Source organism: Propithecus coquereli, unplaced genomic scaffold (genome assembly GCF_000956105.1).
Source record: "Propithecus coquereli isolate 6110/MARCELLA unplaced genomic scaffold, Pcoq_1.0 Scaffold58, whole genome shotgun sequence".
Lineage (NCBI taxonomy): Eukaryota > Metazoa > Chordata > Mammalia > Primates > Indriidae > Propithecus > Propithecus coquereli.
The window spans coordinates 2,869,590-2,897,127 of NW_012151729.1; the positions used below are offsets into that span (position 1 = coordinate 2,869,590).

The following is a 27,538-nucleotide window of genomic DNA, read 5'->3' on the forward strand; positions in this document are numbered from 1 at the left end:
ACCCCCGGGAGCCAAAGCCAGATCCCATTTGGAGCAGATCCCAGCAGTACCAAGTTCCACCTCTGGGGGCCGCTCCAGCCCCCCCATGACGAGCAGGTCCCCAGAGGCACCGAGAAGGGGCAGAGGAGCAGAGGGAGCCAGACACGGGGTCCAGAGAGGAAGCAGCCGGAGGCACCCTGGCCCTGCTCTTGTCCCTGCACTCTGACTCATTCCTTAACTCACAAGTACGTGTTGGTGTGTGGCACATACGCTGCGAGCTGGCACATGCTCCGTGCGGGGGACTAGTGCCTCTGCAGAGCTTCGAAGGAGCAAACACAGTCCATTCCCAGCCCAGGGCCAGTCGTGATGGCCCACAGCACCCCCAGGCCTTTAGTGACCAGGCTCCAGCACCCACTGCGTGCCCTGGTGAGGCTCTCTGGGCCTGGCAAGGACAGAGCAGGCCGTGGGCTCTGCCTGGCTCAGAGGTGGTCACTGCTGTGCCCCATCTGCTGGCTTTGGAGGAGCTGCCTGCGGCTGCTCTCAGCTCTATCACCTCATGAGTAACAAGGCCAACGTTCTATTGACCGCTCCCGCTGTGCCAGGCACCGTGCCAAGCTCTGTACGGGCATTACCGCAATTAACTCTCACACCCAGGAGCCAGGTACTGTTTTCCTTCCTATCTGGGGGGACGATAAAATCCGAGGCTTAGAGAGAAGTCATAGGTTCGATGTCACACACTTCCTAAGTGGCAGAGGGGAGATTTGACTTCAGACCCAAGCTCTTGATCTGAGCAAGGGGGTGGAAATTATGTCCTGCAAAACATGCCACGAGACCAGGGTTACAGATCCGGGGAGGAGGAGACCAGGAGCCGTGAGCCTGGCTTTCAGACCCTCAGAGTGGCTGCGTGGTTCCAAAGGGCACGTGGGGAAGCTGCCAGGAAACGCCATGGAGGCAGCTTTCAGTGCAGCCTCTAGAAGGCCTTTCCGATGGAGCTTCCCGGATGTACAGGGGATGAACTCCCCCCGCTCCCCATCACTGGGGGCGTGTATGCAAGCAATGGCTGGGCACTAGGCCAGGCTGCTGCAGAGGGGTTTCCTGCCCTGGCAGGGGGTGACTGCACGACCCGAGAGTCCCCCAGCCACAGAAGGCTCTGATTCTGGACAGGGTTTGGCGCTGTGCGTGAGCAGGGCTGCAGGGGCTGTCCGCCCTGCCTCTCTCTGGGGGGGGGGCTGCAGGAGGGGCTCTCTGAGCCTCCAGGGGCTTCCAGCAAGCGGATGCTTCCTTCAGTCAGCAAACTTTTCCTGAGCACCGAGGTGTTCCAGGCAGCGCGCTGGCCTGATCTCAGCGGAGATCCCGTCAGTCTGCTCACCCCTCTGCCTCGCCCCTTCCAGAAGCCCGCACACTTCCCCCGGACGAGTTCCTCTTCACGCCAGTGGTGGTCGCCTGCTTGTCCGTCATGGCCTTGCTGCTGCTGCTTCTCTTGCTGCTCTTGTACAAGTACAAGCAGGTGAGCCGGAGTGGGGCAGCCAGGCGCCTGGGTGAGCCTGGTGCAGGCTGGCACCACCAGGCTGCATGGATCCACCCCTCCGCCCCCTCACACACTCGTTCTGTCAGTCGGTCAGTCAGTCAATCAGCTAACAGCTCTTTAGTGGGGGCCTATGGTGTGCCAGCTTGGGCCAGGTGCTGGGTGGCCTCTCATGCTCTGCCCTTGTGGGGTTTAGTGCCTGGTGCAGGAGATGGTCGCTAATCACACAGCCATGAAAGTAGGGGTGCAGACTATAGAAAGATGCTATGAGGAGAGGAACAAGATTCCGGGTGAGCATAGACATGGGATCCTGTCCCAGCCTGGGGGCGTCCAGGCACCAGCATAGAGCAGGTGAGATGGGCACACAGGGAGGATATCCCCAGGGCCAGGCCTGAGTCTTGCCTGCAGGTAGTGTGTCTAGTGAGGAGGAAGGCCTAGGACCATCATCATCATCTTCCTCATTTAATATTATTAACCAGAATTGCCACTTATTGCATGTTGCTCATTTAGTGCAATGCCTGTCACTATGTGTGCTCGATAAGTGATAGCAATTTTAGGGGCATTTTTTTTTTTTTTAGAGATGGGGTCTCACCATGTTGCCCAGGCTGGACTCAAACTCCTGGGCTCAAGCAAGCCTCCTGCCTCGGCCTCCTGAGTCGCTGGGACTGCAGGCGTGCTAGGGGCATTTTTATGAAGCATGTTACCTACATCATCTCATGTAATGCTCTCAGTAACCATGGTGTGCAGACAGTGTCGCTGACTCAGTTTATGGAGTTGGATGCTGGGGGTCTGAGAGGCTGGGACAGTTGCCCTAGTCTACCTAGTCAGTGGCAGAGTCTGCTTCCCAACCCTGACGGGACTAACTTCAAAGCCCTGTTTTCAGCATTATGTGAAACACTGAATTATTTTACCCTCACAACAACCCAGGGAGGCAGGGAGTGTGATAGTCAGCATTTCGCCCATACGAAACTGGGGCTCAGCAAGGCTAAAAGTCCTGCCCAGGGACTGAGGGGTGTGGTTGGCATTGGGTCCCAGGGGCCTCTGGCCTCAGAGCCCTCGGCCTCCCCCCACCTGCCTGCACAAAGACGAAGTGCAGTGTGATTAGATGCTGAGGGCTTGGAGTGGTGTGAGGTGGGGAAGGGAGACTGCCTGGAGGAGGTGGCTTGGCATCGGTGGGACGGGCCCTGGAGCGTGGGGATGCATCAGGGGAGGGGAGACTCAGGGAAGGTGTATCTCTGGGAGACAGCAGAGTGTGAGGAGGGGCAGGCAAGGGGAAGACCAAGGTGAGTTCTGGAAATGTCAGTGCCTGGAAGAGGAGGCAGAAGGGAGTTGGGCTGGGGGTCTGAAGGGCTGGACCCCGTCCTGTAGGTCCAGGGTCGTCAGTGGGTCTGAACGAGGCAGTGATGTGATTAAGGTGTGGGTAACCCACCTTGTGTCCCCTTTGCTGCCTTTTCCTCCCTGCACCTGCTTGGGAGTTTTGTGAGCAGAGGACTTGGAGTGGGCAGGGTGGATGGGAAGTGGGGGGAACCCCGGGGGGAATAGGGTTAGGCTCTCTATGCTCCTGCCAGCACGAAACATGAGAAGGCAGCTCTGAGGGCAGCCCCCAAGAAAACAGGACCCCAGGTCAAGACCTCAGGGATCTAAGGCCCAGCTTTGACGCTGTTTTGCCCTGTGACTTTGGCTGATTCACTACCCTCTCCAGGCCTCAGTTTCCCCTCCTGTACAATGGGACTGGGACACTTTAACAGCTCCTCCTCCTCCGATATTCCAAGAGCCTACTGTCTAGATTAAGAGCCAGGGACTGGGAGTTCAGTGAATCTCGGTCCAAATCCTGTCTCTGCCGGTGTCTCTGGCTATGGGACGACGGGAAAGGTGGTGTCTCTGAGCCTCTGTTTCTCCACGTGTGAAACGGGGTTAGTAATGGCACCAGGCTGTCGTGAAGATTCCATGGCACAATGCGTGCAGAGGACTTGGCAGGCGCAGGCAGTGCCCAGCGATGGAGCTGCATGCCCTCGGCCCAGGAGGAAGTCGATTGGGGAACCAAAGTTAGCTCGTGTCTCTGGGATTGGAGGTGGGTCTGACGTTGGGCATCTCCATGACTACACACCCAAAGCGGTTGCTGGGCCCTGCTCACCCACCTCCAGGGGCAAGACCTCATTCACGCTCGTGGCCACCCGTTCCTTCTCTGAGCAGCTCAGACTCAAGCGGAGTTCTTCCTTATATGGAACTGAACGCTGCCTCCCGGGCCTTGCAGAGATCCCAGAGGAGGCCCAGGTCCCCTGCAGTCCCTTCTGCCTTGGGCTGACCACCCGCCTGGCCGTGGGTTAGGAACGCCGTTTTCTCTCTCCACGGGACCATTTTTGGAACAGGTACTCCCAGTCACCAACTCATTTCCCATCCAGGAAATTCGGCTGCCCCTTATTCCAGGCAAGGCCAAGAGAAGACCTGCAGCCTCGGGCTACCCTCTTCTCCAACACCCACTTGCAGACCCTTTAGCTGCCCCAAGCTGAGGTGTCCGCCCATGGGACAAGACTGTGGGGGTCGAGATGGCCGTGCCCTGCCTCAGGGCCTGCAGTGCCATCCTCCCGGGCCTCGCCCCATGCGGTTCTGAGCCCCGCTGCCCAGGCCTGGGGAAGGGAGCAGGCCGTCGGGAAGGGTTGTTTCTGCCTCAGGGCTGAGTCATCACCTTTCTATCCCCAGAGAGACCACAAGGGGGGCCACGGGGGGAAGAGAAAGGGCAGGAGTCAGCGGCTCCTCCAGAGCGGGAGGCCCACGGGGGAGTGGGCGCGGCAGGGAGGCCCCGGAGAGACTGGGATTCCGGGGCCGGGGCTGAGCTCTGAGGATGGGCAGGAGGGACCCCCAAAGTTTCCAGGAGGGGTCACTCAGGTCTGTGCCTTTCTGAGACAGAGAACATCTGCCTGCCCAGAACCAGCAGGCCTCGATGGGGAGGGTGGCCGGGACTTTGGCGTCTCCGTGTCCACTTCAGCGCCCAGGGCGCAAGTCCCGGGTGGGCATCGGGCTCGGGCCCATCGTGGCGAATGAGGAGGTGACGCACATCGAGCGTCTGGCCCAGTGCCCTACTCGCAGGAAGTGCTCAGTAAGCTACCACCGTATCACTCCTACGTTGTTGGGGAATCTGGCCTGAAGCGGCCCGTCCCACCCCCTCGCTGATGGCCGTCCTTCAGAAGAGAGGCTCCCTCCGGCTGGACGGCAGCCTCCCTCGTGCCCTGGGAGGTTGACCAGCGAGCAGGGAGGACGGTGGGGATTCCCGAGGCAGGCAGGCGGGAGGGAGCTCAGGACTCCTCCAGGTTCAGGAGTCTAGGAGTCAGAGATCTGAGATTCCAGCCAAACCTCTTCCTCCTTGATCCCCCTCCCTCTCAGGGATGTCCCCAAGGCAGCCGGGGTGGCAGTGAGGGTGGTGGTAGCTCGGCCAGCTGCAGAGGGACAGAGAAAGGAGAAGTGGTGAGGAGAACAAACAGCCTCGGCCACAGAGGCTCACTGGAGATGGAAGTGGCCAGGAAAGGTCAAAGGAGCCCCTCCTCACTCCCCGTCTCTGCCTTCTGGGTTGGGAAGGCACCACACGCAGGGTTTCACTCCTCGGAGACTCAGGTCTTTCCCTACGTCCCAAGCTATAACTCGGATGTTCTTAAGTTGATTTGAAGTCTTCCCTCCTCAATCAGAGCCCAGAAGTTCTTCCTTATGTCTAACTGCCTTCTTTTCTAACTACCATCTAGATTCTAGACGTTCTTCCTGGTGGCTATCTGAAAGCTTTTCTCTCAACCTGGCAAGACTTGCAGCCGTAGGCCACCCTACGCCCCAGCAGCTGCCCACACTCCCTTTAGCTCACTAGCTCGGGTGCCCAGGGAAGGAGCCCAGCTGCAGGCACAGCCGAGCTGGTCCCCGTCCCCAAGGCCTGGCCGGAAAGAGAGTTGGTCTGCTGACCCAAGGCCTCAGTGTCCTCCACCACCCCGGCCCAGCTTCCACTTTCCCCCTAAACTTGGTCTTCCATCAGCACTTCTCATGGGCAACGCTTGGCATGATGCCCCCCGTGCAGCTGCCCCCTGGGCAGGAAACAGAGGCAGCCACTCCTGCTCCCCGGATCCTAGGGCTTTGCCTCTGCTGGCTGGTTGGTGACAGTATGGAAAGTCTGAGAAGGAGCCCTCAGGTCCTGACCATGCAGAAGCTCACCGTGTAGTGGGCAGGCTGGCTCTCTCTCTCTCCAATGTAAAGTCAGATGGCTACTCACTTGCTTCCAACCCTCAGGGCCTCTCAGTGTAGCTGGAAGGAAATCTACTCACCTTCTCACAGCCCTCAAGACCTCCTGCCTCTGCAACCTCCCCCTTCACCTCCCTCAAGCCAGGCTGGCCACTTTCCTGTAGCTCAAACTTGCCAGAATCCTTCCCATGCAAGACTGCAGCATGTGTGCGTGCCGTGCCTGGGAAATTCTCCCTCCGGAGGTCACGTGGCTGGCTTTCCTGGGGCCTCTCCTGACTCACTCGTACCTAACACTCTCTATCCCATTACCTTGCCTTATTTTTTTCACAGCTATTTGAAAACATCCTACACATATATGTATTTGCGTTTAATGCCTCCCAGCCCCTATAATGCAAACTCCATGGGGGCAGGGGCTGACACAAATAGGAAACTATTTGGACGGGACTATTATTATTCAGCCTTTAAAAGGAAGGCAATTCTGACTCATGCTGCAACATGAATGAACCTTGAAGACATTATGCTGGGTGAAATAAGACAGTCATGAAAGACAGGTACTTTGCGATGCCATGCGTATGAAGTACACAGAGCAGTGCCGTTCAGAGAGAGAGAGTAGAAGCACGGCTGTCAGCGGCAGGGCGGAGGAGGGAATGGGAAATTGCTCTTCAATGGGTCCAGAGTTGCAGTTTTGCAAGATGAAAAGAGCTCTGGAAATTGGTTGCACAACAATGTGAATGTACTTAATGCTGCCCGACTATACTCTTAAAAATGGTTGAGAAGGTAAATTTTATGTATGTTTTATCACAATTAAAAATAAAAACACAAAATATTTGGATGGGAAAGTGGGTGGGTGGCTAGATGGACGGATCTCAAGTTCCACCCTCCCTTCTGGCTCAGGAATTATCAGAGCTGTCAAGGCCCTCAGAGGTTCTCCTGTCCAAGGTCTTCAGTGCACAGATGGGGAAACTGAAGGGCTTGGAGAAGGGAAGGTCACACAGTGAGGCGGAGTCAAGCAGCGACACGCTCTCGGTGCCACGTTCGTGAGACATCGTGACTCTCTTAGACCCAGTTGCCACACGCTGCTTCTTCTCCTGCAGAAGCCCAAGTACCAGGTGCGCTGGAAGATCATCGAGAGCTACGAGGGCAACAGCTACACCTTCATCGACCCCACCCAGCTGCCCTACAACGAGAAGTGGGAGTTCCCCCGAAACAACCTGCAGTTTGGTGAGGCGGGGCCTCAGCGCCCCCTGCCCTTCTCTCCCGGGGCTGGCAGGGCTGCGGGGAGCTCTGAGCCCCTAGAAAGAGGCTGTGTGTGTGTGGCAGGTAAGACCCTCGGAGCCGGCGCCTTCGGGAAGGTGGTAGAGGCCACGGCCTTTGGTCTGGGCAAGGAAGATGCTGTCCTGAAGGTGGCTGTGAAGATGCTGAAGTGTGAGTGAGGCAAGGGGCCGAGGGAGGGGACGGGAGCTGCTGCATGCTGGGCCTGGGCTGGCCCTGTCGTCGCAGGTGGCATTGCCCACATCTCAGCCTGTTGGAGCCCGGCGGACAGAGCTGGGGTCGGGGGTGAGGACTTGGCCATTCTTGTGGGCTCCAGGCTCCTCTGACTCCCGGTTCCAAGGAGGTCTAGGCTGAGCTCTGGGTGTGGAGGGGCGTCCAAGGAGGCTGGGGTGCACAGAGGCCACTAGCCACAGCCTGGTCACAGTTTGGCCTTCTGCCACCCTGAGACCAGCCCAGTGACAGGCCCATCCCTCCTCTCTCCCTCCCTAATTCCTATCTGTGTCTGCATTTCTCCTCCCTCTTTTGGCCGGGTCTCTGGGTACACCCTGCTTGCTCCCCTGGGGCTCTGCATTTGGCTCCTATCTGTCTATGTGGCTTTCTGTGTCCCGCCCTCTCCCATCTGTGGGACCTGTGGCCCCATCTCCCAGCCACGGCTCACGCCGACGAAAAGGAGGCACTCATGTCAGAACTGAAGATCATGAGTCACCTGGGCCAGCACGAGAACATCGTCAACCTCCTGGGAGCCTGCACCCACGGAGGTGAGTGCCTGGCGGGGACCGGGCCCCAGGTCCTGGGCCAGACTTCTGGTCTAGTCAGGAGTGGCTTGTGGGCGTTGCAGAGAGTTCCGCGGAGCTCTGCCAGTGGTCCTCAGTGGGCATCAGAGCACCCAGAGGAGGAGATGAAAGTGCGCATTCCTGGGCCCTGCTTCCAGGGAGCCCGACTCTGGGGGTCTGGAGCGAAGCCCCCACGCAAAGATGCCTGGACACTCACCGCAGGGTCCACGGAGGTGCCCCACGGAGGGTTTTTTGGGACTCCCGGTGCCCCGTCGTCTTCGCCTACAGCAGCTTTGGCCTATATGGAGCTGCCACAGATTCCTTTAAAGAAAGAATTCTTGGGCTGAGTTTTTTTGCAGTTCCTCTGCTTTAAACAGATGGGGCTACTGAGGCACAGAGAAACTTGCTCAGAGAGCAGGCTTAGAACTGGGGCATGTCGTGTCCCAGGCCAGGGCCTCACTGCCGCCAGCCGCGTGTTCCTGTCCACATGGGAAGCACTCACCACCCCCCTCACCCCCCAACCCTGGCTGCTCTAGGCCCCGTCCTGGTCATCACCGAGTACTGCTGCTACGGGGACCTGCTCAACTTTCTGCGAAGGAAGGCTGAGGCCATGCTGGGACCCAGCCTGAGTCCGGGCCCGGACCCCGAGGGGGGCACCGGCTACAAGAACATCCAGCTGGAGAAGAAATATGTGCGCAGGTAGTACCCCGGACAAGGGGGCCAGGCCTGGGGGACGGGGCCCCGGGTATGTCTGCGAAGCCAGCTCAGGGCTGTGTGGCCCTCATTTCCCCCGTGCCATGGGAAGTAGCCACCCAGGTATTACAGGCAACTGTTTTTCTACTACCGATTCCCGTTTTTCAATAAATATTTGAGCAACTACCGCATTCTGGGAGTGTGGAGGGCAGAGACAGGCAGCTCACAGTCTGGCGGAGACGTGTTAATGAAATCACCCCTAATCTGCATAAAAGATCAGCCAAGCTCCGTGCCTGGAGCCCTAGCCAGAGTGGGGCAGATCTGGGGGACAATGGCCCCTGTTCCTCCCACAGCACGTGCTGTTGGGGGCTGCAGGGCACTTGTTCCACTTAGGAGTAGCCAACAGCAATTCCCCATGTCACCACAGAGTAGTGTGGACAGAGTCTGACAGTTAGGAGACAAACAGCATGACCGTGCCAGGTCTTTGGTCCACTTGGGCCTCAGTTTCCCCAGGCAAGCCATCAGAGCGTTGAACCGCTCTGGGTCTTTCTGGCTTTCTTGTTCTGTGATGCTGTGATTCCTGGAAGCCATCCAGAGGCAGATGGACATAGCCACATGGGGAACCAGAGAGAGGAAGTAGAAAGTTTCGTGTTACCCATGAGTCAGGGCCAGAGGCAGAGCCTGGACTAGAATTCTGCTCTCTTGACTTCTGGGCCGATACTCACCTCACCACGCTGCTGTCCTGGAGGCCTCCATCTTGAGGGCTTGCAGGGCCCCAAAGCCAGGCTGTGAGGGGCCAGGACAGATCAGAACGAGAAGGGTGTACGTTGTGCCTTTATCCTAGATACTGTCAGCTGCCAAGCCTGCAAAGGCAAAAGGGAGAGGAGGCCATCTCTCTTCACCCAGTGTCCTCAAACACGGGGGCCTGGCAGGGTCTGCTTCCTCCGCTGAATCTCTGGCCCCCCTCTGAGAAGGGGGCACACACTGGGCCTCTGCAGGCTGGAACCGCACCCAGAGTGGGATAATTTCGAGGGCAAATGGCAGGTGAACCAATCCTGCCAGTGGGATCCCTAGAACAAATGTATAGTTTCTAGGGAGGGGATGGTTTTGCCATGGTCAGATTACAAATAAAATACTAGGTTCCCTTTCCGGGAGCACGAGCGTATGGACATTGCCAAGGTGCACCTCTCTCACGCAGAGGGAACAGGAGGGAGGAGGGCAGGCGGGTGAGAGAAGTCAGATGTGGTTGGAAGGGCAGAAGCAGGAGTGGCTATTCAGTCTAGAGCGGTGCTTCTCAAACTCTCTCTCGTGCCACTCAAAATGCAGGCTCGTAGACATCACCTGGGGCTGTTAGAAATGCACCATCTCAGGCCCACCCACCCAGACCTGCTTATTCAGAGTCTGCACTTTAACGTGAATTACCGTTAAAGAAGTTTAGGACGTTTAGGAAGTACCTCTCTAGACCAGTGGGCCTCAGCCTAGGCTGCGCATTGGAATTACCTGGAGAGGTTTAAAACTGAATGACTGTGTTTTGCTTCTATTGTTTCTGACATAATTGGTCTGGTGCTAAAAGCTTCCTGGGTGATTTCAATGTGAAGCCAGGTGTGAGAGCCACTATCCAGAGAAGAGAGGACTCAAAGAAGGGGCCCTAGAATATGCTCAAAGTTCAGCAGGGCTGTTATGGAAAAGTGGTAGCCAACTGCCCCGTGGCCCTTAAGGGTAGGACAAGGACCAGGAGGAAAATCCCAGGAACTGCCCAAAGATGGAGCGGGTTGTAGCTCCCTTACTAGAGATGGCCAAGCAGAGATCAATGATCACTCAGACAGAATGCGGCAGGAGGGGTTGTATCAGAAAGGCGTGCTCGAGTGGATCTTGAGGTCCCTACCCTTCCCTGCTGAGTGGCTAGGAGAGTTCGTAGGTGGGCAGGAGGCCAAGGCCTGAGCTGGGCAGTGCAGTGTTGGGGACTGACCACCCCCCACCAACCCTCTCTCCTACGTAGGGACAGTGGCTTCTCCAGCCAGGGCGTGGACACCTATGTGGAGATGAGGCCTGTCTCCACTTCCTCTTCAAACAACTCTTTCTCTGAGCAAGGTGAGGAGGTCCTAGGGCCAAGGGAGAGGAGAAGGGCTTTGGGGATGCTGGGGCCAGGGAGGGGCAGGGAAAGGCAGGGCTGCCCTGACACCTCTCCGCACCCTAGACCTGGACAAGGAGGACGGACGGCCACTGGAGCTCAGAGACCTGCTCCACTTCTCCAGCCAAGTGGCCCAGGGCATGGCCTTCCTCGCTTCTAAGAATGTGAGTGGGAGCCAGTCCCAGCCTGTGGCTGCCCAGGTCTCTGGTAGGGGAGGCTGGAGGAGTGAGGATGACGGGGAGGAAAAGGGAGTGTGTGAGGGGGCAGGGGAGGACCGAGTGCAAGAGAGCAAGTGGGCAGCAGCCTTGAAGGGCTTCAGGGGCGAGTGGGAGAAAGCTGTGCCCAGGGCGCAGCCTTCAGGATAGTGGCACCCCCACCCCGGGTGCCCGTGTCCCCGGTGTGCTGATGGCTGAGAAGGTACCAGCTCCAAGAACAGGCCTTATTCATTTGTATTTCCACTGAACAGTGTGAAAGAGAACAGTCGTCTCCCCTCATGGGGCAGCCTGGTGGGGATGATAGAGCCTTCCTCATAGAGTGTGAGGATGTCAGACAACTATGAAATACCCTCAGCCCAGAAATAAGTGTCCAGGGAATGGCAGCTCTTGCTACCATCCCTAGAACAGACTTGGGAGCCAACCATTTGACTGTTGGCTCTGCCACTTGCTGTGTGACTGTGAGCAACTATTTAAATTTTCGGAGGCTCCATTTCCATACCTATAAAAATGGGCATGACCACAGAATTGTTCGAGGGTGAAACAAAGTTACGCTGTGTGTAAATGCTTCAGGAAGCGCCAGGCACAATAAGGCCCAGAGCTAGCAGCTGCTGTCGGTGCGGACCAGAGACCGCTCGCAGCACGAGCGCTCACTATCTCTGGAGCCTGAGCAGACTCCCGGGCAAAGGGCTAGAAGGGCCACAGCAGCTCAGGGCGATGGGGGTTTGTAAGCATTAAGTTGTCAGACCACACTACATTTTCTCAGACCCTGGGCCCTGGTAGACGTATGGACAGGAGCTCATGGTGAAGGACCAAAACTGCTGGCCACTCCTCAGTAGGGATCCCGAGGCCTCCTGGGACCCTCCCTGCTCCTCCTCGCCTCGGGCTCAGGTAGAGCAGAGGCCGAGACTAACCCTGCAGAGCTTTCTCTTAGTGCATCCACCGGGACGTGGCAGCCCGCAACGTGCTGTTGACCAATGGGCGTGTGGCCAAGATTGGGGACTTTGGGCTGGCTAGGGACATCATGAACGACTCCAACTACATCGTCAAGGGCAATGTGAGTGCTGACAGGGAATGGACCAGGCTGGGGAGGGGGCGGAGTCAAGGCCCAAAGTGACTGAGGACCCCCGTGCTAGGCCCGCCTGCCTGTGAAGTGGATGGCCCCAGAGAGCATCTTCGACTGTGTCTACACGGTGCAGAGCGACGTCTGGTCCTACGGCATCCTCCTCTGGGAGATCTTCTCACTTGGTGAGACACTGGGCCCAGTCCAGGGCTGACTCCTCTTACCCTACTGGTGTCTTGTACCTCACAGAGGAACCCGGTCAAGGGTGCTCCAGTGCCCAGGACAGAGCAAGGCGTGCTGGGAGTGAAGGGATGGGCAAGGGTTCTCAAAACTCAGCGCTGCAGCTCCCACGTGGGCTGGGCAGGCCCCCTCTCCCCACACGCATTCCTCTCTGGGCCCTTTCCTCAGTTGTCTGAGCTTGTGCAGTTGCTGCTACCCGAAACGCTGTTACGCTCCTTTGTCTGAAACCTACCGATCATTGAAGATGCGGCTTAAGTTACCTACCAGCTCCCATTTCCTGAGTCCTAGGCACAGGGACTTGTTAAGTCCTTGAATGCAAATGCACTGCTTTAACAACCTCAGGAGATGCAAGCTCATTGTCCCACTTTAATGACACACAACTGAAGCTGTGGTCTGTCTGATCCCAAAACCTGTGCTGCAATTCTTGGTGTGACAAGGCCTGGCTCGGGGCTCTCTCCTTCCTAAAGCCTAAGCCCACTGCACAGCGCCAGGCACACAGCAAGCACCAGACAGCATGTCCCAGTGTCACAGTCCAGGTGGACACTGCACTCAGCCTCACTGAGACCTGTGTAGGAATGTAGAAAGGGGTAGGGGAAGGCAAGCCATGAGCATGGCCTCTCACATGGTCTTGACCTTTGCAGGGCTGAACCCCTACCCTGGCATCCTGGTGAACAGCAAGTTCTACAAACTGGTGAAGGATGGATACCAAATGGCCCAGCCTGCGTTCGCCCCAAAGAACATGTGAGCCAAAGGGTCCCAGGGAGGGAAGAGGATACCCAGGCTCTGGCTGTCCAATGTTCCAGGGCCAGGCTTCATCTCTCCAACCGTGGACTCCCAAATAGCCCCCTTTTATAGAATTCAGGGTTTCCACTGGTTTCCCAGGTAGCACGAGAGATGTTCCGAGAAGAAAGCTCTTAACTGGGGCTGGTCCTGGACTCATATAGACTTTTAACTCAGATTATTATTACAGTGACCTCATGTGTCAAAATGGGGTTAATGAAAGTACTCTTCTCCAAAGGTTACTGTAGAGATTAAATGATAATGCATGCCAAGGTTTATACTAAACTCGCTTTCGACTAGGTCTGCAGACCTCTCTGCTGAGTAGGTCTTTCTGAGGGTCGGGGGTAATGGTCCCCAGACCTGGAGAGCCATACGTGGGCAACCTCTGTCCTGTCTCTAGATACAGCATCATGCAGGCCTGCTGGGCCCTGGAGCCCACCCACAGACCCACCTTCCAGCAGATTTGCTTCCTCCTTCAGGAGCAGGCCCAAGTGAACAGGAGAGAACGGGTGAGTGGGGCGAGGCTCAGGGTGGGGGGCTCGTTAAGCAGACTGGACCGGGCCTGATGGATCAGAACCAACGGTTCCTGGTCTCTTCCACCCTCAGGACTATGCCAATCTGCCCAGCAGCAGCAGTAGCAGTGAGCCCGAGGAAGAGAGCTCAAGTGAGCACCTGGCCTGCTGTGAGCAAGGGGACATTGCCCAGCCCTTGCTGCAGCCCAACAACTACCAGTTCTGCTAAGGAGGTGACGGCAAGGAGCACTGCTCTCCGCTCCTCCAAGCTTCAACTCCTCCATGGATGGGGCAACATGGGGAGAACATACAAACTCTGCCCTTGGTCATTTCACTCAACAGCTCGGCCCAACTCTGAAACTTGGGAAGGTGAGGGATCCAGGGAGGTCAGAGAGGACCCCACTGCCCAAGCCTGGGCCATCACTGCCAGTCAAGGGCTAGGGGCTGAGCCCCGCCCTCCCTCCCCCACTGTCCTCGTGGTGTTGGCCCCATGTTTGCTGTGCCAACTGGCAGAACTCCCAGCTCACTCTCTCAACCTTGTTCCCACTTCCAAGACCTCCTTCCCTAATGCCTTTGTGTCTCAACAGAAATGGACTGATTTTATGCCTATGAAGTTCCCAGGAGCTGCCCTGGTATTGAGAAAACAAGGCTCCTTGGGGGCTAGACAAACTGGCAGAGAAGTAGGATCCCCTGAGAGGAGCAGCAGAAGTGGACAGGTGCTCACACTCAGCTCAGGCCCCTTGGAGCAGGGTGGCTCCTTTGTAAGAATCTAACAGGACCTAGTCTCTGCCCTATATCCTCCTTCACGCCACAGCCCCACCCCACCCCACCCTGGATCTGGTACTGCTATAATGAGCCAAGTGGCAGCTAAACGTTAGGGGTGTTCTGCCCAGGCCCTTGTCATTCTGGGTTAGAAGGTAGGGGGCCTTGTCATGTGGCTGGCCACACCAAGCAAGAAGCATGCACCCCCCCAAGCTGACTCATCGTTACTAACAGTCACGCTGTGGGACGTCTTCTATACACATTAAACTAACAGCATTAACTCAGCTGGCCTCTGGTTCTTTGTGCCACACAAGCGCCTGCAAATTCCCTAGGACTTCCTTGCATCCTCCTTCACGTGAGGGGAGAGGCCAAGCACTTCTGGAGCTCGACCACACTGTGCCCCACACAACGAGCATGGAATTGACTCTTGCTTCACCAAAACCAGGTAATTTAATAAACTTTATTCTTCTCAGGGAAAGAGGGAGGGGAAAAAAGCCACCTACTCCACTCCTCTCAATAAATTAAGTAATTCATGGCCAATTCCCAGGCCCTAAGCAAACCTTGGGCACTTGAGCCAGTCCTGCTGTTTCCTTATGGCCCAGTCTGCTTCCCCTTCACAGAAGGGACTTTATCCTACTGCTGCCAGGGTATGTCATGACCACAGGCCACATCCCCTCTGTGGAGAGGGTCCCAGGGCCCAGAGAGGATGTCAGGTGCAGCAGCAGTGGCCAGGGAAAGGAGGAAGGGGATTCTTTTCTTCAAAGCTCAGGGCAGAGAGGACAGTCCTGGAAGAGAGCTGTGGCTGACTGTTCCTCCCTCCTCAGCTTCCCCAGATGTGGGTGCGAGAAGAGCAGGAAGGAAGTGCATTCCTCCTTTGGGGAGAATCAAGAGCCCAAAGGTACCCCTAGAACTAATGAGGCCACCAAGGCCCCTGTCAAAGGCAACAGGCTAAGGAATTCGTGGGGCTGAAACCAGCATTGCACAGGGTGGAAGAGACCTCGGCCGCCTTCCCACCCCATGCCAGGGCTCCTGCCTTAGCCCACCCCCACTTCCACCTGGACCTGCAGCAGGCCCCAGGGGAGCCACCACCTGCCCCTCAGCCTCCCGTCCCTCCGTTAAGCATCCCACATCCTCCAAGTGCTCTCAGGACCAGGAAGCAGTTTCCTGATATCACTCCTGACCCCCAGAGGTGAGAACCAAGGACTCTGGGCCCCACCATGCTCAGGAAATGGAAGCTCTTTGGTCAGTCCCAGCAGTCAGAGGCCCCATGGGTGACCATGTCTATAGGTCCCCTGGATAGCTGTGCCTTAGGCAAGGGCCTTACTATGGCTTGAGAGAGACGGTGCAGTCACTGTACAACAGCCTGGCTTATTCTGTCACCACAGCCACCTCCTCTTCCTCACCCTCCTCCTCTGTCTCTGTCTTGATCTGAGCAACCCCAAGGCGGTAGAGGTTGTCACGAATGACCACCTCGCCAGGCTGGCACGTCTGCACAATGTCGTGGATTTGCCGGTTGACGATCTCACGGCTGGTGAGGAAGTCCATGAGGCGGTTATAGAGGTAATAGTGGGTGGCATTGTCAAAGGCAATGGGCCGCCGGCGGACACTGCTTGGTTTGCTGTCCACGATGGAGGCCAGGATGGCTGTGTAGGGTGCCAATTCAGGGCACAGGGCCAAAGAGTGGTGCCCAGTGCTGGGGTCACCAGGACTGGGCTGTCCTGCATGAACAATGCGCCGTGTGGCAGTCTTGGTGACAGGGTGCTGGACAGAGTGCTCAGCTTCTGTCATGTCCACAGTATAGTGCTGGTCCAAGAGCTCTGGGCAGGACACGCTCTAGAAGAGAGATGGGAAGCCGCTCTGACAAGAGGGAATGACTAAGGTAGAACCCGTGTGGTGGATGAGAACGAACTCTGTGGGCTCAGCTGGCCCTGTTTAAATGCTAGTGTCATCATGCACTGTATCTCCTGGGCCAGGCCACCTGCCTACTGCTCTGTGCCTCCCTTTCGTGTGAGAACAGGGACGGTAACTGTGGCCACCTCCCAGAGCAGGTGTTGGATTACTTGAGCTGCTATTACTGCACCTAGTCAATTCAGGGTGGGGACTGCAGGGGGGCAGAAGGATCTGGCTCTGACTGAGGTTAAGACACCTTTCTAGAGTCCCTAGCACAAGTTCACAGAGCCAGTGAGCCCCAGGGAGTGATGACAATAATGTCCCCTCCAAGGCAACACCAGAGGTCTTCACCTCTGACAGTGCATCCTAGCCAGGGCACTCACCTCCCTTCCTCCTAATTATCAGTCTAACATCTCTTCCAGCAAAGGCCAAAGGTTACATGCCTCTGGTAAGAAACAGCACCTGGTACAACGTACCAAGACACAGAGACAAAGGCTCTGCCACTAATCTGCCGTGTGACTCTGGACAAGTCCACTTCCCCCTCTGGGCCTTAGTTACCCCTTTTAATAAAAGGAAAGGGTTGCATACGTCAGTATTTTCTAAACCACTGTGCCTCAAGATCATAACTGGCATGCCATGTGGTATATTCATGGCCAAATCTAAGGGTGCATTAAACTGTACTCCAGAGCTGGATAGGGCCTTTAACATGTCAGCTTGCAGAGTGACTCTCAAAGGTGGCAATTTTCTAGGCTTATCTGGAAGGCAACCCTTTTAACACAGATACCTATGTCTGAGATACCCTGGGCACATTATATAACATGCTATGGCCTCATACACAAGCGTGTGCGGGTTGGTCAGTAAAAATTCATGGAGTAAATGCTGGTTCCAAAGCACCAAGACAAAACACTGGTGGAGCAAAAATGAATGCTAAGGGGGCCCCCCAAAGAACCAGAGGGGTGAGACACGGTCAGCCTGAGGAATATATTCCAGTTCCTCAAGAGGCAACTCACCACAGGCGGCTCCATGGGGCTTGAGAAACAGCCCTGGTTTCTCCCCCACATCTGGTTGGTCAGCTCTGGGTAGCAGAGGTCAGCACACAGGGCCACTGGTGTGGCCATATCTACCACGTAGACAGGTGGCCAATGGCGGGAGGAAGCAAGCAGATCCACGTGGTCTCGGGCACTCTCACCCCGCACAAGGTACTTGGAGCCACAGACCACCTGGGAGATGAAAGGCCAGTGCAGGGATAAGCAGCCAATCCACAGACAGACCATGTACACAGCCCTCACGCACTCCTTCCCAGGAAGACGAACAATCAGGCTCATGACTGAAGCCATGGCCATCCTGCCAGAGCCCATGACATTCTGCTCCCCTCCTACTTCCGTCCCTCAATGAAGTTGCTATCTCATCCTTGCCCTCCTGGGAGAAGAGCTAAAACATGCTATCTTCAACTTAGGCTGAAAGGCACCTCAGACCATCTCCTCTAAACCCTACTCCCTCCGCATCGCCCTACCAAGCATTACCTACTGGTTACCAAGACTAGCTAGCACCAGCAGCTAAGAGCTGGTTAAAAATGGAGATTCTTGGGCCCCAACCCAACCATAAGGAATGAGGATCTCTGGAGTGAGGTCTAAGCATCTGTATTGCGCGCAAGCTTCCCACCAGACCCTGTTGTGCTTGCTTCCCAGAGGGGAACCCCTGATGTGGTCTGGTAACCAACCCCACTGACAGGGCCCCTAAGCACCCTTCCACTGCTGGACAGCTCTGGGTATGCTGGAGAATTCTGCCTTCTCACCCACTTTGCTGGCACCTCCAAGTGATGCCACTCCCAGCACAGCCCCAAAACCTGTAAGCTCTCTCACCCCTGTGCTGTCAATGGCTCCTCATCATGATCCCCAAGTGAATGAATATAACCCTCCCAAGCAGGCTTTGATCTGCCCAGGGTAGAGGCATCAAGCACCTCCCCTTAGACATAGCTTCTGTTAGAGCTGATAACCTGGTTCTGTTTCTACAGCCAGCTCACCCTGCTGACTCACACACCTCAGCAAACTGAAGGCTCTGCTAAGCCTAAGCCATTCGGTACTTAAGTGGGCTTTCTGTCCCAGTATCCTCCTGGGCCCACTCTGCCATCGAGTACACAATCTGTCCCAGAGCTAACCCAGTGTGCCACACTATCCACACCCTTCCACAGAAATGTGGAGTGATCTTCCTAAAAACAAAATCAGACCATGTCACCGCCCCCATTCAAAACTGTCCAAAAGGTCCCTCATCTTCTCAGAATAAAATCCAAACTGTTACTTTGGTCTAGAAAACTCTACATGATCTGGCCTCTGGGGAGCCTTCCAACCTCCCTCCTCCTCCTGGCTCACTATGCTTCCCCACCCAGGGCCTCAGTGGTCACTCCTTCCCCGGCTCACAACTGGGGCTGTTCCCTATCCTTCAGGTCACAGACTTCTCTGGCTACCTTCTAGACAGCAGTTTCCTCTCTTACTTTCTATCTCAGGCCCTTTTCTGGTTCCTTCAGAGCTACCATCACAAGCTGTGGTGACCTTATTTCCCCACTAAAGCATGTGGTTAACTAGGGAGGAATGACACCTTTGTTGCTCACCTTTGTACCCTTCACAGATGATGCAGGGCCCAGCACAGGGTAGGGTGCTTAATAAACACTCACTGATGGAACACTCAGGCTCCCTCCTAGCCCAAGGAGTGGCACCTGACCTATGGGCAGCCACTCCCAGAGGCTGCCCAGCGACCTAAGTCTAACACTGGAAGAAGGAGCTGGATCAATCTGACTCTCTGTGCGGGCAGTCTGACATTACCAAATCCACCCCAAGTTCCCCCGTTATCCTTTTACCTGATGGGGGCACACCTTGTAGATTTTACCGCCTGTGAAATGAGGTGGGGGCTGTCTAGCTCTGGCTCCATTCTGTACAGATTCGTAGAGGGCCAATAAGGAGAAGCAGAGCTGGTCCTGGGACAGAAGGACAAGATCAACAACACAGGGGTGAATGCTAAGGGACCAGGTCTGGTACTCAGCATCAACTGCTCACTTCAATACTCAAAGCAAAAGAGTAAACTGCCAGGGCCAGAGTGGGCCTTGGAGCCTCACCAGCCCAACCTCCTCTAGGTGTAGGTGGGCAACTAGACACCCCAGAAGCATACGGTCACAAACACAGCCAACCAGACTGGTCAAGCTGACAGACTCTGCGGCCTAAGTAAGTCCTTTTACTGTTTATACGGTAGAGAAATCTTCAAAGAGGAAGATTTGAATCTCAACTTGAAGGAAGCACGATATCTTCAACAGCAGAGAAATATGAGGGAAAGTAAAGAATGTATGGATAAAAAACATATACAGGCCGGGCGCGGCGGCTCACGCCTGTAATCCTAGCACTCTGGGAGGCCAAGGCGAGCGGATTGTTTGAGCTCAGGAGTTCGAAACTAGCCTGAGCAAGAGCGAGACCCCGTCTCTACTAAAAACAGAAAGAAATTAATCGGACAACTAAAAATATATAGAAAAAATTAGCCGGGCATGGTGGCGCATGCCTGTAGTCCCAGCTACTTAGGAGGCTGAGGCAGGAGGATTGCTTGAGCCCAGGAGTTTGAGGTTGCTGTGAGCTAGGCTGACGCCACGGCACTCTAGCCCGGGCAACAGAGTGAGACTCTGTCTCAAAAAAAAAAAACAAAAAAACATATACAGACAGACACTCTGTATGTAATAGCAGCCATTTTCTAAGAGCTTGGACAGGTGATAACCAGACACTGTGTAAAGTGCACTCCTTATAACCCCCTCATGAGGCTGGTATTTTCCATTTTACAAATGAGGAAAATGAAGCTCAAAATAAGGTAGTTCCAAGGTCACACACAGTGAGGGAGTGTCCAGCCCACCTTCCACAGGAGGAGCTGACTGGAGGCCAGGCCTCACATGCATGTCACCATCTGGCTGCTGACCACCTCCTAGGCCCGATGCCAGCACCCTATGGCAGGTGCCCAGTCACAGGTGTGCATGCCCTTGCCCAGAAAAGCAGACCCACAGGCCTGTTCCCAAAGCCCCGATCTCCACCACTGCCCCCAGTACTCACCTTGGAGTCTTCTGTCCGAAAGGGGATGTCACACTGCCTCAGCAGGTACCGCAGCTCCTGCTCACTGTAGGAGCCGATCTCCTCAAGCTTACAGGTGCCCTCTTGGAGCAGCCTCACCAAGGCGCTGCCACTGCCTGCAAGAGAAACAGTGCCGATGGGGCCGGTGCTGCCGCCAGCCGACAAAGGCCTTGGTAGGCCCTGACCCGTGAGGATGAGAACAGGGGTAGGCTGCACTCAGCTCTACCCTGGGAGCTGGCAGAAGAGGGACTCAAGGCAGGTCTATGACTTCTGCAGATACTTGGTCTCTCAGAACTGGCCGTCTGCCCTGGAACATCTCAGTGAGATATCCTGCAGACAGCCACTGCAAAGAATCTTAAAATGAGTCAGCTGTTAATCCAAATTCTTCTAAGGTTTCTCAGAACCAAGATCTCAGATGCTTATCACACTGCAACAATAAGAGGAGCAAGAGCTCTCATTTTAAAAATGCTCTATACATTATGCTCCTGAACCTGACTAAATCGAGAGAACTATGTGGGGGCCTCAATGTAGCAAGTATGAGGTGGGACCTCAATATCTAATGTTAGGAAGCACCAGATGAGAACCAGTGAATCACAACACATTAAGTACTCATGAAGTCAATTTAGCAGGTCATATTCAGAATTTTTAAAATAAAACAGAAAATAAAAAGTGTATGGCACTTGGTAAAGAAAAGTACTGTTGTGTGAAAGTTGTTTCAATTATAGATATACACGTGCACATGTATGGATATCATTCTGGGTCATGATGCAAAACGTATTTCTTACTGTGAGTTGCAATTAAAAAAAAAAGAGTAGAAGGCTCTCACTCTACCTGTATTAGCTCACTTAATCTTCACCACCACCTAGGAGGTGGATAATCATTTTCATGGCCTCTTTGTAAATGAAGTAACAGAGGCTCAGGGCAATGAAGGGATTTTCCAGAAGGCGTCACACAGCTACTAAGTGGCATAGCTGGGAATCAAACTCAAGTTATTAGAAAAACTATGCTCCTAATAGCCAGTCCAGGGCTTCTCAACGTATAACACAAAAACCATCTGCAAAACCATCTGTAAGACCCATTTTGAAGGCAAATTCCTTGGCGTCCCCCTGCTCTTTCTCAATGAAAATCTCTGAGGTTGGAGCCTTATCATCAGCACTTTTTGCAGGATTTCCCTACTCAGCATATCAAGTGCATTCCAGGCTAACAGTGAGCTGTGTGTCCCTCTATGGGATTTTGTCATAGGCTGTTATCTTTCTAGAAGTCCTCTAGGTGTGCCTGTCTTGCTGTAGACAATGTCCCAGACTCTCGGCTGAGCCCTTCCCTGACCCCAGTCAGCCAACAGGTGGCCTTACCAGGTACTGGCTGCACATCCAGGTTTTTGTCTTTCTCGGTGTTGACGACCACAGCTCCTCTCATGAGTGGTGGGAAGAAAGGGGCAATAACAGAGGCATCGAACTTGGTGATAGGGATGCTGGCAGGAAACGCCACCTGCTCAATCACCTCTGTTTCCATCGTGGCCCAAAAGTCCTCCACGTTTACCTCACTAGAGCCCAAGAATTCAGGCCAGGTGAACTAAAAGGTCAGGATAAAGAAGGTCAAACTGCAGGAGGCACAGAATATTAGCAACACAATAGTCTTCACCCCTGCATTACACACACAGGGAAAGCAAGGCTCAGCAAAGGGAAGGAAGGAGTCTGATGGTCATGCACCGCCGAGGGTGCCCCTGAATTTGACAACTTTGTACCCAACTGCCCTTTGGCCACGTTTCTTTCTCCCACACCACAGTACTCTCCCAGACGTGAGTAGCTCCTCAGTCCCTTCTGCCTGTACACCTTTATTCATGTCATTTGCCCTGTCTTGCAAGCAAAGGGGAGCTACCATCTGAGTACCTGTTATGCATCAGATATTTTCTAATTCGTTGCTAAAAAACAACTCTGGGGGATGTCTGAGGTGAGACTACTAGAGTAAGGGACAGAATAAGAATGGGAACATAAGTCTAGTTCAAAAGCCCAAGTCATTACTCCCTATAAGTGGCTGGCAAGAATAATCGGAATTCTATTTAGTGAAATTCCAGCTGTTTTCCAAGGCCCTGTGGATTCCTCACCTCCACTGGAAAGTACCCCCAGACCCTGTCATCACGGCTATTTCCTCTACCTGATGAAGCACTGACTTATCTATTATTGGCATCTAGCACTGTTAATTGATTTTTTTTCTTGAAATGTTCTCTTATATGGTCCTCAACATGTAACCCTGATCCTACTACCTTGATCAGAGCCATATGGGTTACCTATAAGAAATGTAGGCTGGGCACAGTGCCTCGTACCTGTAATCCTAGCACTTTGAGAGGCCGAGGTGGGAGGATTGCTTGAGGCCAGGCGTTCAAGACCAGCCTGAGCAACACAGCAAGACCCCATCTCTAAAAAAGTAAAAATTTTTTAAAAAATTTAAAAAATAAAAAATTAGCCAAATACCTGCGCCACATCTTAATCTGTATGAACTAAATCCCTAATTTTGCATTTTGAAAAGTTTCCCTAGGTAAATGGTTCTCAAAGGGTGGTCCCTGGGCAAGCAGCATGAGCATCACATGAAAACTTGTTAGAATGCTAATTCTTGGCCCCCCTCTAGATCTTCTGAGTCATATGACTCTTAGCGGTGGATCACTAGGCTCGTGTGTTGATGAAGAATGCAGCTAGCTACGAGAATTAAAAAAAAAAAAAAAAAAAATAGATCTTCTGAGTCAGAAGAGTCAGAAGAGTAGGACCCAGCAAGCCCTCCACTTTACAAAGTGTGAGAACTGCTGCCCTATGTCATTCTCATGCCCACTAAAGTCTGAGAACCACCACTCCCCAAAAAGCCATCTCCCTGCACCTCATTCCTCCGTGTTCTCCACCTCACAGTGTGCTCAGTGCATGCTGTGAGCAAATGGCACACCTGAGGAAATGGGGCCACTGAGCCCATCCTCTCCACCAGGAGCAAGGGGACAGGAAATGCCATCGGAGCATGCAAACTGACCAGAAGGGCCTCTTCTCTACAGTCCCTGAGGCGAGAGGCCCACAAGTCTCCCCATGGACAACACCATAGTTAAGTTTTGTTCTATAACTTCCTGTTTTAGTTCACAGACTTTAGGATACCCCTCCCTCCACATGCACCACATCACTCTCCACACACAAAAGAAGAGAAAATAAAGTCCAGGTCTGTAAGAAAGAAGTCCCCAGTACCAGAGAAGGGAAGAAACATGTAAAAGAGTGAATAGAACGCTAACTCCAACCTGTGACAGAGGAGCCTTGATTGGGACAAGTCAGGTGCCAAGCAGGACTAGGAGATGTGACCTTTGCAGGAAGGCAGGCCTCTGTCTATTCTGGAAACCATAAACTCACTAAGGCCAGATGGGATTAGAAAAACCAGAGCTTGGAGTCCCAGGAGACGCTGGTGAGCATGGCAGTGCTTAGGAGCACAGGCTCTGGAGTCAGCCAGCCAGACCAAGCAAAGTCAATCTCAACCTCACCCCTCCCTGGTGGGCTTGGGCAAGCCCCCTGGGCCTCAGTGCCTATCTAGAAAAACCTCACAGGGTTGTGGTGAGAATGAGTCATACAGTAAAGCACTGAGCACAGAGTAAAAATGTGGTGGTGTAAGTAATAAAATGCTCCACCTTAGCTGCATTATTAATATGATCATTAATAATGGTAAGCAGATGTGAATGAGTCTAGAAATAGCCTCTTGGTGAGATAACACACAAAAGAAAAAAGGTTTTTTTTTGTTTGTTTGTTAATTGGGAAGAAAAGACAGGACTGCACATTAAACCCCTACTATGTTTAGCTGGCCATGCCAATATACATGAAAGCAGTTCTTCGGAGAGGTTCACGCCTGCCCCAGCAGTGAGCACCTGAGATGCAGGCCCAGTGCCTACAGTCACTTCACATCCCGTCCTCTTGTTTACTATGACAGAGTACGGAGACAGCAACTTCACACCCCTGTGCAACTACTAGCATAATCAAAGGGCACTCCAGGCCTGCAGAGTGCAGACCAGACCTCTTGGCACAATCGTGGATTTTTTCTTCCTAATTCTATAGAAGGTTATGGAAGATTCCCTACTATTCTCAGTTTGTAAGAGTTTTATTGTAAATGGGTGATGAATCATATTGAAGGCTTTTTCTTTTTTATACCTAATGAAGTAATCATATGGGTTTTCTCCTCTGATCTGTTAAGTAGTGAATTACATTAACATATTTCCTGCTGTTGAAACAACCTTGCTTTCAAACTAGGATAAACTTGGTCACGATGTCTTACTTTTACTCACTGTTCGGTCTGATTTGCTATTAACCTATTCAGGGCTTTGGTATTTATATTCATTAGTACAATCAGCCCCAATTTCTTCTGTTATATTAAATGTCTGGTTTTGTTTTCAAGTTCTCTGGCCTTAATACAACGAACTGGGGAAATACACTCACTTTTGCTATTCTTCTATGATTAGAATCTTACATTTCTTGGATATTTGCTGTAATTGATCCATAAAGCCATCTTTATTTGGCAGTTATCTTTGTGTGAAAACTTTTTAGTTCAGAACCTAAGTCAGCTCAGGTCACTCTTTTTCTCCAATCCCATTTTGCTCTGTGTAAGTACTTAAAATGAACCTATCAACCCTACATTGGGTCCAGCCTCCCCGCAGCCTCTGGACCTAACAGAACGCATCCTACCGCTCCCGCCATCACCCACACACTCCAGCCACACTGGTCTCGTTGCTGCTCCTCAATCATGCCTAGCAAGCCTGCCTCAGACCGTTCTTGCTGCTCCCTCTGCCTGGAATGTTCCTCCCCAAAGCTGTATGGGCTGCAGCTCTCTACTCAAATGCCACTGTGTGAGAGAACTTCCCGACTGCCCTCTATAAAACAGGAACGCCCTTTTCCACCACACTGCTCTCTTCTCCTCACCCAGCTTCACCGTGCTTCACAGCACTTATTACTCCCTGACAAATATGTGTTTCCTGTCTCCCCCAAACCAGAATGTGAGTTCCATAAGGAGAGAAACTTTGGGGTTTTTTACTGCTATCTCCCAGGTATCTAAAAAGTACATTTAATCATGCTCAATACATTTGTTGGATAAGTAACTGAATAAGCAAATGCCTCTATCTCCACATGGCTTTTCTTAGATGAAACCCTGGGCTATGGTAGGAAAAAGCCACTCGCCTTACCTGGATAGGACTGGAGCTATCTACCCCTGGGGATTCCATGCAGGAAGGTGGCTGCCACAATGAGATGAGAGTTCTGAAGGTCACCCACAGTGGCTGAGAGACACTCACCTCCACACTCTTCAGTGCCAGCACGTTCTCTTCACTCCTCTGAGCCATTTCCACTTTGGGGGCCACACCACAGATACCACAGATCATGTCGTTGTAGTCTCGGACAGTGAGGCACTCAAAAGCCCAATAACCATTGCACAGCAGCTCCTGCAGCTGATTCAGCTCCTCTGAGGTCAGGGTCTTCTCTGGAAAGAGAGCAAGAGCACTGAGAAGGTCAAAGAAAATGACCCTGAAGCCACTAGGGATGAGCCAGTGGCCCGTAAGAACAGCCATTCTGCAAGACCGATTATCCTCTAGAAACACCCAAGAGTACTAACTACTCCAAGGGTCAGGCACCAGGCCTTCCAGTGCTCAGATGGGCAATTCCAACCAGAGTCATAGCTGCCTTATACTAAGTATCCACTAGGTATTAGATGCTGTGCTGAGAGCGTTGAATACCTATCTAATTCTCACATGAATTTAATTCTTTATGAATCAGAAGCTATTACTATCCCCATTTTATAAATGGAGAAACAGAGGCTCAGAGAATAATTTGCTTAAAATCACACTGCCACTAAGTGGCACAGCCAAGACTCAGGCCCGTGTGACTCTAGCACCTTCACTCTATTCTATCTGTCCTCATAGCAAGCAAGGTACAGGGGGACTGAAGCCTGTAGGAATGGGGTGGGAAAAGCACAAACAGAAGTAGAGAGAGCAAGGTGAAAAAATTTCTAGACAATAAGGAGGCAGGACCCCACACTCAGGTCTCAGCACAAACCTGGGGACTGGTAGTAGACAGCCAGGAGCTGTGGATTCAGAATGAGTCTGACATGCAGTGGGGCTACATCTACCTACGACTAAACAATGTGCTTCTAAAGTCAGGTATAATCCCTTGCTATGGGCCCCTGAATACATGGAAAGACTCATGCTTTCCAAAGTTACTTTGGCAATTGTAAAAATTCAAAAGGAAGCATGCATTAGGAAGTCAAAAACACTTCCTTTTCAAAACGTCAGACTCTTCTCCAAAATGACTCAACCAAAGTCCATCATAAAAATTCTCAGGGAGCTTAGGCCTACCCTTGGGAAAGAGACAAAGACAACCTTTACCTGTCTGCTCCTGCACCGACTTCAGAACAACACTGACAGACACCCTGGGGTCCTCTCCCAGCTTGATCTGGTTTCTGATTGCAAAAAGCAAGTCCAAGCTTACTAGCAACTTGTTTCCCACATTAAAGAGACCTATAGGTTAAAAAGAGGCAACAAGGTAATCCATGTAACATCATACACAATGGCAAAATGTAGAACACAAACTAGCCAGGTGGTGGTGCATGCCTGTAGTCACAGTTACATGGGAGGACTGCCTGAGCCCAGTAGTTCAAGACCAGCCTGAGAAAAGTAGTGAGACTCTGTCTCTTAAAAAATAAACAAACTAAATGCCCACCAATAGGAGTACAGTTAATTATATTATGGTGCATTCATAAAATAGAAAACTAGTTATCATTAAAAGGAACAAAGTGGTTGCTAAATTGACCAAAGTTATTAAAAAAAATAAAGTGGACATAACTGTTCTGACACAAAGTTGTCCATAATACATCATCAAATGAAAAAAGCAAATAATAAAATATGTACAGATTTCTTCTCCTCTCCCCCAATAAAAGAGAAACACTTCTCTACCACCCAGAGTTCAGTCCTCAGGATCAAAGGTGTCACTCTTCCTCTACACCTCATACAACTGCATCTGGGGAACCACCCGGAGCATCATCTAGCCCAGGAATGGGCAGGGGATATAATAAAAGCTATAAAATCACCCCTACATCAAATCCTAGAATTAAAAAATCAGAAGAATGGGCCGGGCACGGTGGCTCACGCCTGTAATCCTAGCACTTTGGGAGGTCGAGGCGGGCGGATTATTTGAGCTCAGGAGTTTGAGACCAAACCGAGCAAGAGCGAGACCTCGTCTCTACTAAAAATAGAAAGAGATGAATCGGACAACTAAAAATATATGGAAAAAATTAGCCGGGTATGGTGGCACGTGCCTGTAGTCCCAGCTACTCGGGAGGCTGAGGCAGTAGGATCGCTTGAGCCCAGGAGTTTGAGGTTGCTGTGAGCTAGGATGACG

General features: G+C 53.0%; 2 protein-coding genes across 2 annotated transcripts in view; one reads left to right on the plus strand and one right to left on the minus strand.

Moving 5' to 3' along the window:
• The window catches only part of CSF1R (colony stimulating factor 1 receptor), a 30,849-nt gene extending 16,412 nt beyond the window's left edge, over nucleotides 1-14,437 (plus strand). Inside the window, exons 10-21 of the mRNA XM_012658317.1 lie at nucleotides 1,371-1,486; nucleotides 6,814-6,940; nucleotides 7,040-7,144; nucleotides 7,639-7,749; nucleotides 8,301-8,463; nucleotides 10,457-10,548; nucleotides 10,655-10,752; nucleotides 11,735-11,857; nucleotides 11,937-12,048; nucleotides 12,745-12,844; nucleotides 13,284-13,392; nucleotides 13,490-14,437. Coding sequence (XP_012513771.1) covers nucleotides 1,371-1,486; nucleotides 6,814-6,940; nucleotides 7,040-7,144; nucleotides 7,639-7,749; nucleotides 8,301-8,463; nucleotides 10,457-10,548; nucleotides 10,655-10,752; nucleotides 11,735-11,857; nucleotides 11,937-12,048; nucleotides 12,745-12,844; nucleotides 13,284-13,392; nucleotides 13,490-13,624 — 1,391 coding nt within the window. The 3' untranslated portion in view covers nucleotides 13,625-14,437. The remainder of the gene's footprint in view (nucleotides 1-1,370; nucleotides 1,487-6,813; nucleotides 6,941-7,039; nucleotides 7,145-7,638; nucleotides 7,750-8,300; nucleotides 8,464-10,456; nucleotides 10,549-10,654; nucleotides 10,753-11,734; nucleotides 11,858-11,936; nucleotides 12,049-12,744; nucleotides 12,845-13,283; nucleotides 13,393-13,489) is intronic.
• Nucleotides 14,438-14,597: 160 nt separating this feature from the next.
• The window catches only part of HMGXB3 (HMG box domain containing 3), a 69,131-nt gene continuing 56,190 nt past the window's right edge, over nucleotides 14,598-27,538 (minus strand). The window contains exons 12-18 of the mRNA XM_012658229.1: nucleotides 26,527-26,658; nucleotides 25,441-25,625; nucleotides 21,497-21,716; nucleotides 20,127-20,260; nucleotides 18,902-19,018; nucleotides 17,058-17,267; nucleotides 14,598-15,990 (exon numbers count right to left, since the gene is read on the minus strand). Of these exons, the coding sequence (XP_012513683.1) occupies nucleotides 15,526-15,990; nucleotides 17,058-17,267; nucleotides 18,902-19,018; nucleotides 20,127-20,260; nucleotides 21,497-21,716; nucleotides 25,441-25,625; nucleotides 26,527-26,658 (1,463 nt within the window). The 3' untranslated portion in view covers nucleotides 14,598-15,525. The remainder of the gene's footprint in view (nucleotides 15,991-17,057; nucleotides 17,268-18,901; nucleotides 19,019-20,126; nucleotides 20,261-21,496; nucleotides 21,717-25,440; nucleotides 25,626-26,526; nucleotides 26,659-27,538) is intronic.